The sequence below is a fragment of the Lissotriton helveticus genome, chromosome 7 (assembly GCF_964261635.1).
Source record: "Lissotriton helveticus chromosome 7, aLisHel1.1, whole genome shotgun sequence".
NCBI lineage: Eukaryota > Metazoa > Chordata > Amphibia > Caudata > Salamandridae > Lissotriton > Lissotriton helveticus.
Genome location: NC_136068.1, coordinates 1610816233 through 1610833636, shown reverse-complemented (window position 1 = coordinate 1610833636; position 17404 = coordinate 1610816233). Strand labels below are relative to the sequence as shown.

Here is a 17404-nt window from a genome sequence, read left to right as displayed (position 1 = left end):
CCAAGCACACACCCACCAGCCGTCAGTGCACCCTTCCACCAGGCACACACACCTCCAGCCGGCAGTGCACTTTTCCACCAAGCAATCGCAGTATGGTACACTTTACTTTTAAACATATTCATATAAAGCACAGCATGCCACCATTGGTAAAATTACAATTCAACCAAGATACTTCCACTACACACCACATGCACACAGTCCATAACACATGGCAAAAAGACATTGGCATTTACAATGCCATTAGCTCAAACTCAAATAAATCCGAGCCCGATTGCATTTCTAATGCTTGTTAATATATATGTCATCTCTAAGGTAGGCCTATCGCGGCAAGGTGCTGTATATGGATAAAAAGTAGGACATCTATTTCCATATGTCCTAACAATAAAAAAAACAAATTGTCGTTTTACAGACAGTACTGGGTTACACACCGACAGCTTAGCTGTACTAACTGCTAAATGGGACTACTCAAGTTAGTGCTTCAAGGTATCAAAAGAACAGTTACATTAAACCTGGCATGAAAACCAAATCGAATATAATATAACGTTTGAGTTAAAGGAAACTTTAGAAAGTTAACATTCTGTTGCCCTAGTTTTCCAGTGTCCATTTGCAGATGCTGGCCACATGACAGTCATATGCCCTCCTGGGGAGAGGTGTGAACGACTCTCAGGAAAGGACACAATAGAGGCCTGTCATTGGGAAAGGTGTTACCTCTCCCTGGCAGGAAGCGGCACAGGGTGTGAGCCCAAAAGGCGAGCTTCAAAGAGGAAGCCGCCTTTGAAAGGGCAAATGGCGGACATACACAAAAGGGATGCTCTTTTGTTCTGGTATACAGGTTGGCATTGAGGACAGGGGTAAACAGTTGTCAAACCGTTTTTTTTTCATGGGTGTGTAGCCTGGGGACAGAAAGGGGTAAACAGTTGCCAATCCATTTATACATGGGTGTGTAGTCCTCAGGTAGCCACACCTCTTGGGTTGGCTACCAAGCTTCCCAACCCGAGAAAGGGGTTTTGCCATCTTATGAATGGGCAGAGTATTCACTCTGGGATAGTTAAATACCATACATTGCAGGAAGTCGTCATTAGACCAGAGTGGACCTGGTAGGTAATTGGCTAGTAGTCACTGCGTCCCGAGGGAAAGTTGTGGGTATAAACGTGGCACCTCTGGTACCCATACCTCATTTCACATCTGTACTGGAGAGAGGAATGTAGAATAGCCGCCCTGCTGTTCCCTGAACCTGGCAAAGAGAGGCTGCACCAAAGACTGGACTGCACCTGATGCAAAGACATGGGTTCCTTGCTCACTTTGTCACTGGATTGAAGCTATCCTGTCTGATGAAGGGTGACATACCCTGAAACCGGTCCCAGGAGGCTTGTTTCCGGTCCAGGGAGAACCTGGCTTGGAAGTTTGGTCTGGACGGTTCCCATGGGGCACAGGGTCAAGACTGATTTGCATATGGCTCGGCCCAAACTGGGGTGGCGTAGTGGGCAACAAAACAAAGGATTTAACCCAGATCTTTTGACTGGGGGAGAATGTTTGCATTGTCAGCATTCCGTCCATCATTAGTTTGCTGTAACGCCTTTCCATGTCGGGCAGTCCATCACACGCTCCACTTTTTTCTCTCCCCCACTACCCTCTAAGAAGAAGGAAAGGCTAGGTTTTGACCTCAAGAGAGCCCTAGTTTCTTTATCGATCAAACTAAGGAGCTCAAAGTGGACAAGCAACTCTTTGTTGAATACACTGATGCAAAGAAGGAAAGGGACGTTCACAAACAGACCCTAAAAGATCACTTGTTCTCTCTAACAAGGCCTGCTGTGCCTTTGCCAAACAAGAGCCACCTTAAGGGCCTTTGGGTTTGTTCAGCCAGAGCCAAAGCTGCCACTATCGATTTAGCTAAAGGTGCTCTAGTGCTACAGGGGCATACATCTACATCTTCACCAGCCACTATTGTATTATCTCTCAGGTCTACAGTGAGGGCTATTATTGCCCGATCGGTCCTGCCTGACTTGCTTGTGTTAAGTCTACTCCCCAGCTCCACCACCTTTGAGGAGGAGATACCTGCTTTGGTATCTATGAAAAAGGTGAGGAATCTGTGGGTTGGAGTATCCATCAGAAAAGCAAGTTATTTACCTTCATTAACCCTTTTTCTCTTGGATGCCATATGTCACAGCAGAGAGTGCTGTTGTATGCCAGAATATTTTCTGAGCTGACATGTTCCTTTGGTTGTTGTTGTAGAGTCTGTAATAAAGCAGGTTTGGTCTGTGACCAATAGATTTTTGATATATCTGTTCTGAGTTGGATATATGCAAAGAGTTCTATCTAATGTGTTTTGTATATGGATGTTTCTTTGGGGGTTGTTTGTGTTCTTCTTTGAGTCTGGTGCTGTTGTGAGCCATGACATAGCCCTTAAACGAAATACTTGTGGCATTTCGGGTGTATGTATGATGTTCTATCTGATGCATTCTGTATTATACTAATTCTGATGCAAGTTGGTGTGTATTGTTTTTTTACAAATGTATTACTGTTTTGAGTCACATCTTAGCACCTATATTTAGCAATTTAGGAAAGAGTTGAAGACTCACCTCTTTAAAGAACACTACATTATAATGCATTAACTGTCGACAACCTAGCTACCTCTCCTCTTTAAAGAACACTACATTACAATGCATTAACTGTCGACAACCTAGCTACCTCTCCTATCGCTCGTTGACTTTACGCTAGTCTTTTAGCCAGTGCAGCGCTCCGCTGACTTTTGGCTATGTTTGCCCCATACAAAATCCATATACATACATACCTCTGTGTCTAATGTGTTCTGTTAGATGTTGTTGCATCCTGTGGGATCAGTGCAGAGAGTACACAATATTTCGTAGCTTACTCGGATGGATATCCTCCTGTTGCTTATGATACCAGCATTTTCTCATGATGGAAGGAATTATTTCAGATTTTAGGCAGTGCATTTAGTTTTAATTCAACAACCATAACATACCACAGTTTATTGTGATATTTTACGACATTTGCCTATTTTTTTGCTAATTTGTTTTATAATGAGATTTCAAATTTTTTGTGATGTAGCATCTCACAGAGTAAATAAATGTCCTAATTTTACAATATCCTAGCAAAAATGGGCCGTTTTGTTTCCTGAACCCCACTAACGACTGTAGAATTCTAAGTAGTTAATGAGTCAATAAAAGGTAGAATGGGTAAAAAGATGATGCTTGGGAATTTAGAAGTTGGCAACCCTTTGATAGACAGGCAGTAACAACGATTGTAGGTAGTACAGGTTCTTAGTTCTTGTTGGGTCAGCAGTCAGGGCAATTTCATGGATGCGGTTTAACAAGGAATACAGAGAGTTACTCAGTTCCACCGTATGATATTTGTGTTGTTCATCATGAGGAGTGAAGACAGCCAGGCGCAACACTGGAAATGGCCAGGGATGGTGGCACTAGTGGAATTGGTCAAACACCCAGCCGAAAATGAAGGGGGAGGGCCAGGTGGAGGTGGCGACGAACGTGCTGATGGAAGCAATTGAGGCCTGACGGGGTTAGAGGGAGACGGAACTGGAGGGGGGCGAACACGGATTCCCTTGCGGTTACCGGACCGCATTAGGTTGAGTGCTGTGCGGCATGTATGTTGCAAATGCAAGTGTGTTAGGAGGCAGATTGAATATTTTAATGGGCCAGCTGCATGCCTGGGAGGGGGTGGGGGTAGAGGGGGGTAACTACTAGTTTGGGGGGTTGGGTACTGGAGGGGAGGGAGGGATGTTGGGGACTTTCTTTTGGACCTAGTTTTTGGACCACACTCAATGCGAAGAGGGACCGAGCCATATGCTGCTCTGTCTACGAGGGGAGTGAGGGAAGGTTAAGCAGGGTGCCTGTTCAGATCGGAGCATATACCGGCAGCTAGCTCTGGGAAGGGCCTCAGGTTGTTACTGACTGTAATTATAAGGTATATTGCCTTCATCCTGTTTTCCCCACATTGCCCATGGGGCTACGTCTATGATGTATTGTTTGCTTTTTCCTTTGAAAACTAATACAAATCTTTATTTTTTTTAATGAGTGAAGACATTCAGAGAGGTTCTCAGTTACAGGGAGTTATTTGCAAAATCCACACATGTGAAGTATGGGAACCTCAGAGGGTTAATTTGTTGCCCTGAAGATGGATGTGAGGTCTACTTTGATGATTAGCAAGGGGAGTGAACAGAGAGATACTTAGGAGCTCCACCCAATTGAGGAGCAAAGGAAGTCAGAGAATGGCTCTTTTTTCCAGGAAGGTATTTGTGAGGTTTACCAATGTGATTTAAGAATAAAACCTAAAAAGACATTCAATTAATTTTTATCTTTGTGAGAAAAGCCTGGTTGTGTTTAGATAAACCTCTTCATGTTAAAGAGAAATAGATTAGTGGGGTGAAAACACTTCTGAGCTTTGGTAGGTAGGTAGAGAATGGTAGAAAGTAACCTGGATGTCTTCTCCACAAAGAGATTATAAACTCTCAGGTGTGATGGGGAAATGTGAATCTGGCACTTATGGCCCATAAGACACTGTTAATACCCCTATCTGAAGTATTGCAGATATTTAGTCGGATGAGCGGCAGATGTGGAAAGGTTTTAGACAATTTGCATTGCTTCCTTGTTCCTCCACCCTCCCCGCTTGGTGGAGTGAGGTTGGTCATTAGGAGACTGGGTTCTAGCAAGAATTCCTCCAGGGCCAAAGAGGGAAGTTGCCAGAGAGTCATTCTTTACATCAACCACCCTATTATCTGAAAAACACACAGGCAGATAACTCCCAACAAAAATCACTGCTTGACTCTCAAAACAGAGGGGCCGATTCACAGAACTAACTTAAGACAAAATCCTAAACGTACTACCTTTGGTATTCACAGAAGGCATTTAGTAGTAGTAAAGTTAGGATTTTGTCTTAATTTTGACTTAAGACAAACTGAAGACAGACTTAAGACAGACTTAAGACAAAATCCTAACTTAAGTCTGTCTTAAGTCTGTCTTAACTCTATCTTAAGTTTGTCTTAAGTCTGTTTCACACCTTCTCCGCTACATATGTAGGTGTGGCATTCTGGTCACTCTGCCATATACTCGGGTGTACCATTTCTTCAATCCCTTCACATGCTTTCCTGCACCCTCCCGCCTCTGTCGGCTGCCAGCCTCTTCATGGTGACAGGATCAGTGATCACATAGCAGAACAGGAACGTCCTGGATAACTAGGTGCCCTAGATGCCTGCTTGAGGTCACATAGGTGGTGATGTACATTGGAATAATGAAATATCTCCTTCTGTATCATGCCTGTGTTTCTCTTTCAGAGCTGCGAAGATGGGACTGTCCAGGGGATGTCTTCTCTGTATCAAAGTACAGATGTTCATCTTCAACCTCATCTTTTGGGTGAGGAGCCATCATGTATATGTGTATCTGTGTTGTTGTGCTCATACACCATCTACCTCTTTGTGTAACCACAAATGTGTTTATGTACCCAATATATAGATTCTGTCCACAGAGTGCATGGGTATGTATGGTATGTGTATTTCTGCATCTGTCTACCCTATATATCTGTACCTACGTGTGTGTACTCTATATTTCTGAGTAGATGTGTATTTGTGCACAGCTGTATATATTTACATTTTATATCTGTGTATATTCACACCTGCGTACCCTATATATATATATATATATATATATATATATATATATATATTTAGTCACCAAACTGCTCCGTTACCGGGGCACACTCTTAGTCAGCCGGTGCAAGTTCCAGGGACGGGCTTTCCCTGTAAATTCAATTTACCACCAAAAGAAATACTCGCACTCCACCAGAAGTATTGTTATGCAGGTTTAATTATTCAGCTTTAACCAACGCGTTTCACAGCATCCGCTGCTTGATCACGGTTCCAAACATTGGTCCCTTTTCAGTTTCATCTTTTTATACCAGGTATTCACAATCGCCTGATTATGAGGCATTGTGGTCCTGGTAGTTTAATATTTACATTTTTATTTTTTAAACAAAACAAATGACGTTTTTTACTTGCATGTATTTACACATATTTACATGTACAGGTGATTTGCAAATGTAAAGTACTAAGAATAGTTCTTTGGGTAATTTGTTACTGTTCGTAAAGTCATAGTTTCAGCACTGTGTTCTTTGTAAAACACTGGAAAGCTCATAGTATCCACCTCTCTGTATTTTTTGTGTATATATGTATAGGGACTTAGTGCCCTTCTTGTATACAGATATAGGATCCATTGATTTGTCACTCTATCATGATGAGTAAGTTTTTAAACTTTCATGTGTTTTCAATTTGAGGGCTAAGTGCCCTATATTTACCCAGACATTGCATATTGTTAATATCTATTTGTGTTTCTATCTTTTAGCCTTTCACAAATGTACATGAAGTTCCTCGTCTCCATTGAGGCCCCCGGGAGTCTTAGTTTTAAAGCGAATGATCAGCCTCGATTCCAAACGCCGCAGCATCATCAGTCTGTTTCCCCCTCTTTCCTTTATCGGAATTGTTGCCAACCCACTGTATGTCATATCTCTCCAGTTCTTTTTTTCTTTTTCATGAGTTAGCATGTGTTTTGCCATAGCATAGCTCATATCACGGTTTTCTATGGCTCGGATATGTTCTAAAATCCGTTTCTGGAGGGGGCAGATGGTACTTCCAATGTATCTTTGACCACAAAAGCACTGTAGCAGATAAACCACATGAGTGGTTTTGCAGTTAATTTTGTTTTCTATTGAGAAAGTTTTTCCTTTTGGGTCCATTAGTTTGGTAAGATTGCGTCCAATTTGGCAGGCTTTACATTGACTGCATTTGGTGAATCCATTTCGTTTTTTCTCTAGCCAATTTTTTGATTTGCTTGTTCTTTCAAAATGACTGTTGACTAGTTTGTCAGATAGAGATGGAGCTTTCCTGTATGTTATTTGTGGGAACTTGCCCATCTCCTTCCCTATATCAGGATCCTTTTCCAAAACGTGCCAGTATTTCTGTAAAGCTTTGCGTATTTTGTGGCTTTCTTTTGAATAGGTTAATATCATTCTAATTGGCTCCCTGATTGTGTTCTGTGTTTCTTTTCCTTTTTCTTGATCCCTTTTCGGAATTAATGTTTCAAGTCTACTTTTTTCTCTAGCTCGTTTTTCACCTTGATCAATATCACACTGTTTGTATCCTCTTCTTTTGAATCTGATAGCAGTTTCTTTGAATTTTTTGTTCATTTCTTCCTGATTGGAGCAGTTTCTCCTCATTCTTATAAACTCCCCATAGGGAATGTTCTTTTTCAGAGTTGCTGGATGGAAGCTTTGCCCATGTAGGACACTATTCGTGGCTGTTGCCTTTCTATGGACTGTTGTCTCCAGATGACCATTTTCAACATATACTCTGGTGTCCAGGAATATTATTTCTTTCTTGCTGATGTTATGGGTGAATGTCAACCCTTCTTCATTCTCATTTAGAATTTTTAGATATTCCAAGAATTCCTCATTTGAACCGTTCCAGATTATGAACAGGTCGTCTATAAAACGCAGCCAGAGAACTACTCTGGCTGTGTAGTGGTCGTTTTCCTCTCTCCAAGCTACCATTTTCTCCCACCAACCCATCACTAGGTTGGCGTAGCTTGGAGAGAAGGAAACTCCCATGGCTGTCCCACACGATTGGGTGTAATATACCTTGTCAAAGAGAAAGACATTGTTGTTCAGGCACATTTCCACCATTTCCATGATCATTTTGCAATGCTTCAGTTGTTCTACAGGTTTCTGTTTCAGGAAATATTCAGTTGCTTTCAGTCCAAGTTGGTGATTGATTGAGGTGTAGAGAGAGACTACATCAATGGTTACCAGCCGGTATCCCTCTAACCATTCTATATTCATTAGATGCCTCAAGAAGTCCCCCGTGTCCCTTATATATGATGGTAATAAGGGTACCATAGGGGCTAAAAAGTGGTCTACATAATTTGCCAAGTTCTCGTAAAGTGAACCACAACTCGAGATTATCGGTCTTCCGGGGGGTTTGTTTAGAGTTTTGTGCACTTTCGGGAGAAAGTAGAGTGTACTAAGACTCCCGGGGGCCTCAATGGAGACGAGGAACTTCATGTACATTTGTGAAAGGCTAAAAGATAGAAACACAAATAGATATTAACAATATGCAATGTCTGGGTAAATATAGGGCACTTAGCCCTCAAATTGAAAACACATGAAAGTTTAAAAACTTACTCATCATGATAGAGTGACAAATCAATGGATCCTATATCTGTATACAAGAAGGGCACTAAGTCCCTATACATATATACACAAAAAATACAGAGAGGTGGATACTATGAGCTTTCCAGTGTTTTACAAAGAACACAGTGCTGAAACTATGACTTTACGAACAGTAACAAATTACCCAAAGAACTATTCTTAGTACTTTACATTTGCAAATCACCTGTACATGTAAATATGTGTAAATACATGCAAGTAAAAAACGTCATTTGTTTTGTTTAAAAAATAAAAATGTAAATATTAAACTACCAGGACCACAATGCCTCATAATCAGGCGATTGTGAATACCTGGTATAAAAAGATGAAACTGAAAAGGGACCAATGTTTGGAACCGTGATCAAGCAGCGGATGCTGTGAAACGCGTTGGTTAAAGCTGAATAATTAAACCTGCATAACAATACTTCTGGTGGAGTGCGAGTATTTCTTTTGGTGGTAAAAAATATATATATATATATATATATATATGTATATTAATATGGAGGCGGCATTGGACATTTTTAGTGAAACAAATAGTGTTGATAGTCCCACCACATCGGGACAAGGTGCAGATCAACCATCTGAGGGAACCACCATCAAAACTCTATTAAGAGACTTTGAACGATTCAGAAAACGGGAAATTTCAAAATGGTGGGAATGTACATCATTGGGTCAATACTTGGAGGTGGGTCGGGTACCTCGAGGACTGAGAGTATTGGTAGTACCGACCTATGAAAACCCAGATCCAGCGATGCTGCAGGAATGGGCAGATAACAACTCCCAGTATTCCAGGAATTCACTACAAATATTGGTAAAATATGCTGCCACTGATTGAGAGAAAATTCTGGCGCAACTGGAAGTTGTCAGCAAAGAACTGGAGAGTCATGTGAACCAAGTAGAAATTAACAAAGCTATGGTGGATATTAAATCAAGAGTGGAAAAATACGAGCAAACCATCAAAGAACGTAAGGCAGTCAAATTTCAAAGAGACCGCAATGATTATCTAAAAGGAAGGATCTATACTTTCGCCCGAAAGTTCGATAATATCAGAAGGCAAAAATTACCCACCATCACGGGCGATTCACAAGAAGGATCTGTCCCCAGCGAATCAGAGGCGAGCTCTGGAGCAGAATCCGACCCAGGCACTGAAGCCACTCGTGGTCCGTTACAAAACGTGCCAACTCCCGTGGATGAATTTGTTTTTTTACGGGAAGATCGCCTGAGAAGTCTCAGGTCATGGCAACCACGCCCAGAGTACAACAAGAAAAACAGAAATCAAGGTGCAGACGGCGCAAGAACAGAAGATGGGGTAAACAGAAAACAACAAACAACAAAAAAACAGACATACAGGGCGAACAGGAGACAATAAATATAGACAATGAATATAACAACACAGTGATAAACTTATCAGATATGGCGCTCTCAAACAAGGATGAAATAATTTTGACAAGAGGTTTGTCGTATTGTAAAAGAACTAATTTCGACTACATACAAACCCGCATAGACTTGCATCAGTTTATAAGGAAACTGAAACTGCGCAAACACTACATCAACACCAAAGACAAAAATATGAATCGGGATAAGGAGTTAACATCTGTTAATGAACAAACTAGTTGGACAGTGGCAGACATGGATTTTATCCAGGAGATGGCTGAATTGGATAAAGATGGAGGAAGCCAAGAGTATTTGTGGAACACAGAAATGGCAGCACAATATGCCGGTATCAACATCTCTGAATCCGCTAAAACATCCTTCAGACCAAAATCAACCTTTTGTCCACTAATGCCTAAAGACAATTTAGACATCTTTTCAGATAAGGTGATCAAAGATTTGAAACAGTTGTCCCTAGAAAGCAGCAATGACTTTTTGAAATCAAGGAGAAATGAAAGAACCGAATACGAGAGTGTAATGAATAAAATCAAGGCGAGAAAGGACATTATGGTACGAATGTCAGACAAAGGTGGGAATGTGGTCTTATGGCCCCAAGAAATGTGCAACAAAGAAGCCTCTCTGCATCTATCTGACAGAGAGTGTTATGTCAGAATCAGCGCCACCAACGTAACAAATATACAGGAAAGATACCATCAATGTTTGTACACTTGGAAATCTGCAGGACTAATCTCAAAGCAAGAATTTGATTTTTTAAGAAACAACTATCCGGTGACACCGCACCTGTACCTCATTCCCAAAATTCATAAAGATGAACTGTGCCCCCCGGGGAGGCCCATAATATCGGCAATCGGGGGGCTCTTTGAGAATACCAGCAAGTTCATCGACTTTTTCTTACAACCCTTTGTACGTAACTTGCCCTCGTACATAAAAGACAGTGGTGATTTTTTAACAAAAATCTACGATACTGACTGGCATTCGGACCTTGTCCTGGTAACTTTAGATGTGCAAAGTTTGTACACAAGTATTCGACACCATGATGGGCTGCACGCAATAAAACATTATCTTGACACTAGGGACATAACACTACACCAGCACACAGCCATGTTATTACAGATGGTGGAATGGTGTCTCGAAAACAATACATTTATGTTCAACAGGCTTCTCTATCGTCAGATTCAGGGGACTGCCATGGGTACTTGCTTCGCCCCCAGCTATGCTAATTTGCAAATGGGCTGGTGGGAGGAGCAAGTACTCATGGCAGAACACAGCACAGAAATGTCCAACAATGTGTTGAAATACGGTCGTTATATTGACGAAATGTTTTTGCTGTGGAAGGGCAGTGAAGAAAGTGCAAGATTATTTGCTGAGAAACTAAATGAGAATTCTTTGAACTTAAAGTTCACATGCAACACCAGCAAATCTTCTATTGTTTTCTTGGACTTAGAACTATTTGTTTCTGAGAACAAGATTCAAACAAGAACTTACAGAAAACCCACTTCCGGCAATACCATCTTACATGCCGGATGTTTCCACCCACACAGCCTGATTTCCAGTATCCCCTATGCTGAGTGTCTCAGAATGAAACGAAATTGTAGTACGCAAGAAGGTTTTGAATCATCCAAAGATCAGTTATTCAAGAGACTACGTACAAGAGGCTACTCAGATAAAGTGTTAAAAACAGCAGAAGATAAATGCTTAACGAAGAGTAGAGAGAGCCTGTTGTTTCAGAACAAATCAATCGTAACATCTATAGAAAAAAATGAAACACCTAGAATTATCACAGGGTACAATGCCTACCATACCCGAGTACGTAAAATCTTGTACAGGCACTGGCCCATAGTGCGTAGTGATCCTGCATTAGGAACAATATGTACCAAGTTGCCGCAGATTACCTACAGAAGGGCAAAATCCATGAAACAGGAACTGGTATCGAACATTCCGAGCCAACCAAAAAACACCAATTGGCTCTCCAATAAGAAAGGATTTTTCAAGTGCACTAAGTGCAAAGCTTGTCAGTACGATGTCAATGTTAACAAAGTACACCTTCCATTAAGGAAGACACCATTAGAGTTGAAAGGGGCCTACAATTGCAAGACAGATTACGCAATCTATGTCCTTCAGTGTACTTGTAAAAAGCGTTATGTTGGAAGCACTCTACATCCGGTCCATGTAAGAATTTTACAGCATTTGAGAGCAGTGACCAATGACGATCAAAGCTATCCGGTGGCTCGCCACATTAACGCTTTTCATAAAGGGAGAACAGAAGACCTGCAATACTTTGTGATCGATAGTATTAGCAAAACAAGCATTGGCATAGCCAATAGGTCTCGCTTTTGGGACCTTATAAGTATTTTGATATGCAGCACAATATCGCTGGTGCAACATCAATTTTTGCGTGGCTAAACACTTATGAGGTCCTAAAGACGACACCTATAGGCTATACCAATGCTTGTTATTTTTTGTTCTTGGGGAAACCGGCTAGTGCCAGGAGGGTTAAGGGTGAGTGCCAGGGAGGTGAGGAGTGAGTGCCAGGGAGGGGCAGGGTGAGTGCAAGGGGCGAAGGGTAGCTGCCAGGCCAGGGGGGTGAAGGGCTAGTGCCATGGAGGTGAAGGGTGAGTGCCAAGGGGGCGAGTAGTTAATGCCAGAAGGGACATGGGTGAGTGGCTGGCAGGGGAGGGGCCCACTCAAGTGGGAAACACTTGAGCGCATCAAAAAGCAGGGAGGTGACTGCTGAAGGGAGACGTATATTGGCACAGAGAGGCGGAGCAAGGCGCGTGCACTTGGGAGAGCGAGAGGAAAGCCAGATGGCACCTCCGCTCGTGCCTGTACATGTGTAAGTCGGACGGAGAGAGGGAGGGAGTGAGAGAGGGAGGGAGGGAGAGCAGGAGGGATGGAGAGAGGCAGGGAGGGGGAGAGGGAGAGGGAGGGACAGAGAGAGGAATGGAGGTAGGGAGGGAAAGAGGAAGGGACGGAGAGAGGGAGAGCGTGAGGCAGGGAAGGATAGAGAGGGGGTGGGAGGGAGGTGGGGAGATAGGGAGGAACAGAGAGAGGAAGGGAAGGAAAGAGAAAGGGAGTAGAGAGGGAAGAAGGGAAGAAGGGAGAGAGGAAAGGAGGGAGAGGGGGAGGGACAGAGAGAAGGAGGGATATAGAAAGGTAGGGTGGGAGAGAGGGAGGTGCGGAAAGAGGGATTGATGGAGAGAGGGAAGGGCAGATAGAGGAAAGGAGGGAAGGGTAGGAAGGGACGGAGGGCAGGTGGGAGGGAGAGAGGTTGGGATGGAGAGAAGGAGGGAGGTGGGGAGAGAGAAAGGAACGGAAAGAGGAAGGAAAGAGGAAGGGAGAGAGAGAAGAGGCGGAGAAGGGAGGGAGGGAGGAAAGTAGGTAGAGGGAGGGAGGGAGAGAGGAAGGGAAAGAGAGAGGGAAGGAGGGAGGAAGGAAGAGGGGGAGAGAGGAAGAGAGAGAGGATGAGAGGGAGAGAAGAAGAGAGGATGAGAGGGAGAGAGGAAATGAGGGAGGGAGAAAGGAAGAGAGAGAGTAAGAAAAAGACAGAAGGAGAAATAACAATAAAGTGAGAGGGTGTATAAAGAGAGAACAAAGAAAAGGATAAGAGCTAAAGAGAGAGGAGAGAAAGCAGAATGGAAAGGGATAAGAGGAAGAGAGAGAGAGAGAGAGACACACATCTAGAGCAGAAGCGAGACAATGTGAAAGAGAGCAAAAGAGACCGAGAGAGAGGGAGCAGGACAGCGAGCGAGCGGGAAACAGGAGAATAAGAGAGATGACCAGCCAGAGAGGGAGAAAAGAGACGAAGAGAGAGGGGTGTAGACTCTGTGTACCTTGTGAGAGAGAGGGGCAAGTAGACGCCACAGGCAGCAGAGCTGAAAGCACTCACACAGATCCGTGTGAGAGGCACAACTTTGCAAGCGCTATGTTTCATAGTCTAACTAAATACGAAACAAAGGGCTATGCTACACAGTCTAACTAAATACAAAACAAAGCGCTATGTTTCGGGCGGCATCAGAACTGCGCACTTTTTTTGTTAAGAAGAAAAACATTTAAAAAAGCTCATCAATGGCATGCAGGCATAATTGGAAAAACAAGAGAAGGCAAGCTATCAGAAGGGGCTGTGTCCTGTGTTGTGGCCGCGAACCGGAGCACCGGCTGTGTTTGTCAGGAAGGTTACTCAGCTTTGAAACGCTCTTCTAACTTGGTTTTCTGCACCTCAGATAAATGCGTGAATGTGCAGTCTGCTTTGAACTCTTCAAGGATGAGCCTGTCTGATCAAAAGATCCGAGCTGGAGCTGCAAGCAGTGATCCTGTGCTGTGGCCGCGCGGACGTGGACAAGAAAACAAGATAAAAGAATGAGGGGTAAAGGTGGATTCGTGAGAGTGAGGAAGGACGGACATGGCGGCCAGCAGAGTGGAGTCGAAGGGACTAACATACGAGGCGGGAGAGAGGAAAGGAGGGAGAGGGGGAGGGACAGAGAGAAGGAGGGATATAAAAAGGTAGGGTGGGAGAGAGGGAGGTGCGGAAAGAGGGATTGATGGAGAGAGGGAAGGGCAGATAGAGGAAAGGAGGGAAGGGGAGGAAGGGACGGAGGGCAGGTGGGAGGGAGAGAGGTTGGGATGGAGAGAAGGAGGGAGGTGGGGAGAGAGAAAGGAACGGAAAGAGGAAGGAAAGAGGAAGGGAGAGAGAGAAGAGGCGGAGAAGGGAGGGAGGGAGGAAAGTAGGTAGAGGGAGGGAGGGCGAGAGGAAGGGAAAGAGAGAGGGAAGGAGGGAGGATGGAAGAGGGAGAGAGAGGAAGAGCGAGAGGATGAGAGGGAGAGAAGAAGAGAGGATGAGAGGGAGAGAGGAAATGAGGGAGGGAGAAAGGAAGAGAGAGAGTAAGAAAAAGACAGAAGGAGAAATAACAATAAAGTGAGAGGGTATATAAAGAGAGAACAAAGAAAAGGATAAGAGCTAAAGAGAGAGGAGAGAAAGCAGAATGGAAAGGGATAAGAGGAAGAGAGAGAGAGAGAGACACACATCTAGAGCAGAAGCGAGACAATGTGAAAGAGAGCAAAAGAGACCGAGAGAGAGGGAGCAGGACAGCGAGCGAGCGGGAAACAGGAGAATAAGAGAGATGACCAGCCAGAGAGGGAGAAAAGAGACGAAGAGAGAGGGGTGTAGACTCTGTGTACCTTGTGAGAGAGAGGGGCAAGTAGACGCCACAGGCAGCAGAGCTGAAAGCACTCACACAGATCCGTGTGAGAGGCACAACTTTGCAAGCGCTATGTTTCATAGTCTAACTAAATACGAAACAAAGGGCTATGCTACACAGTCTAACTAAATACAAAACAAAGCGCTATGTTTCGGGCGGCATCAGAACTGCGCACTTTTTTTGTTAAGAAGAAAAACATTTAAAAAAGCTCATCAATGGCATGCAGGCATAATTGGAAAAACAAGAGAAGGCAAGCTATCAGAAGGGGCTGTGTCCTGTGTTGTGGCCGCGAACCGGAGCCACGGCTGTGTTTGTCAGGAAGGTTACTCAGCTTTGAAACGCTCTTCTAACACGGTTTTCTGCACCACAGATAAATGCATGAATGTGCAGTCTGCTTTGAACTCTTCAAGGATGAGCCTGTCTGATCAAAAGATCCGAGCTGGAGCTGCAAGCAGTGATCCTGTGCTGTGGCCGCGCGGACGTGGACAAGAAAACAAGATAAAAGAATGAGGGGTAAAGGTGGATTCGTAAGAGTGAGGAAGGACGGACATGGCGGCCAGCAGAGTGGAGTCGAAGGGACTAACATACGAGGCGTGCTTTGTGGTGGGGGAGGGGGAATGGCAAAATGCAGACGCCGAGTGTGGCGGCCAGCAGAGTGACACGATCTGTGGTAGGGGAGGGGGAGGAGAAATGAAAGGAAAGGCTGTGTTTGCGGGGAGAGAGAGGGGAGGTGCTGGTGTGGGAGGGGGAGGTGCTGGTGTGGGAGGAGTGCTGCTATGGCAAGGCTGTGTTTGCGGGGAGAGAGAGGGGAGGTGCTGGTGTGGGAGGGGGGAGTTGCTGGTGTGGGAGGAGTGCTGCTAGGGGAGGAGAAGCCCTGGCCGTGAATGCTCGTGCATGTTCACGTGAACTGCAAGAAAACGCCGGGCTGAAACCCCTTAGTTTGAAGAGGATTTTGCCGACATGAATTCGATCCTATCCATTCCTGCGGAATGGGACAGGCTCGACCTAAACATCAGAGGTGGCAATAGACTCCTAGCACTTAGGAGGCTGGAGTCGAGATATATTATTCTTCTCGACACCAAAACACCAAACGGGTTAAATTCTGACGAAGCTTTAAGTGTACACCTGTAACATCACATTTTATTGGAAAGTAGCCCGTTACCTGTAATCTCATGAGTAGATTAATATAGATTGGCTCCATGCTAACTCACGTATCCCACTCCTCTGAACCTTCACAGTGTGGATACTAGTGTAATACCAGAGTATCAGCACACTTCAATTAAAAAACATTAGGCACTCTTAATTTCAATAGTCGTTAGGAGCACATAGGGTAAGTAGAATAGGAAAATCACGTATAATGATTCCACACAATTTTGTACTGAATGGTCTTAAATTATCATGAATTATGGTGTATACATGAAAGCACATAATGAGCCAACAATGATTTTGCCCACTGGGGCTTAATTCTATTTCAATAATTCTATTGTCACTTTGAATTAATTGTCAGAATTATAGATGATTTACATGGTAGTAATTTGCAAGGCATATAACGTTTAAGTACTGAGACAAACTCAAAGTGTGGTTTGATTATTCTGTAACAATGCAATTAGTCACAGTTGGTGTTTATTTTTAGCACTTTTAAAATTATTATTTTGGCTGTTGGTCGCGTACATATATGCATCTATATTGGCACGTGCATTTGTTAATGAGTTCATCATCATTGTTTTGGGCATAGAGTATTTAGAAATATGAGATTTTGCGATGTATTGTATCTGAGAAAGTTGAATTAATTTACAATCATGTATAATAATCGCAAACTGCACTTGCAGTAGATTTCATTCATAAAGTAATGCCCAAGCATGACAAAATCTTACATTAGAATCATGTGTAAAAAGATTTCTTCCATGTTTATTAAACAGCCGATGTAAACAATGAACGTCATCAAACTGCTCCGACGATCGAGTTGTGCATATGTATATAAACTGTCGTTTTTATATGGGAAGTTGTTGTGACCAAGGCGGTTTGTCCGCCGAAACGCGTAAAGCCATCTGCACAGGGTAAATAAAATTCCCTTTTCGTGAAGCTCACAGAGTCAGCGCCTTTTCTTTTTATCTCAACGTTAAAGGTTTGGATGTTATATATATATATATATATATATATATATATATATATATATAAACGCTCCAAGGTTGTCCCAAACTTTGAAAATGCACTCCAACTCTCACCGATTACGGGTGAAAGCGGTGACAGCACACCGCAGGTAGCAGCAGCATCTCGATCTTCCTTCTGCTTAATTCGTGACGCCTGACGCGTTTCAGTGCCTCCGCACTTCTTCAGAGGCGTGGTCTCCACATGCCCGACCATTTCAATACCACTCATCCAATGAGCGGCTCGGTTGAGCTCAGATGGCATTCTGGGACATGTGGTTTAGTTGTGGCATGTTGTACCGCTCACAATCCCTTTATTTGTGAAAGTTTGTCCATATGAGACTCAGTAACATCTGGAGTCTCATGGTCCCCACTTTAGCGAGGCGGTGCATTTTCTGCGGCAGGACGGCCGCAATGTATAAACGCTCCAAGGTTGTCCCA

General features: G+C 43.6%; 1 protein-coding gene across 2 annotated transcripts in view; it reads left to right on the top strand.

Annotated features, from left to right (window-relative positions):
• The window catches only part of LOC144770593 (tetraspanin-4-like), a 212166-nt gene that overhangs the window by 110622 nt on the left and 84140 nt on the right, over nt 1-17404 (top strand). For both annotated transcript variants that reach the window (XR_013598946.1, XM_078655250.1), the window contains exon 3: nt 5309-5387. Coding sequence is in view for 1 of the 2 variants with exons in the window: in XM_078655250.1 (XP_078511376.1) it covers nt 5319-5387 (69 nt within the window). In the remaining variant the exon portion in view is untranslated. The remainder of the gene's footprint in view (nt 1-5308; nt 5388-17404) is intronic.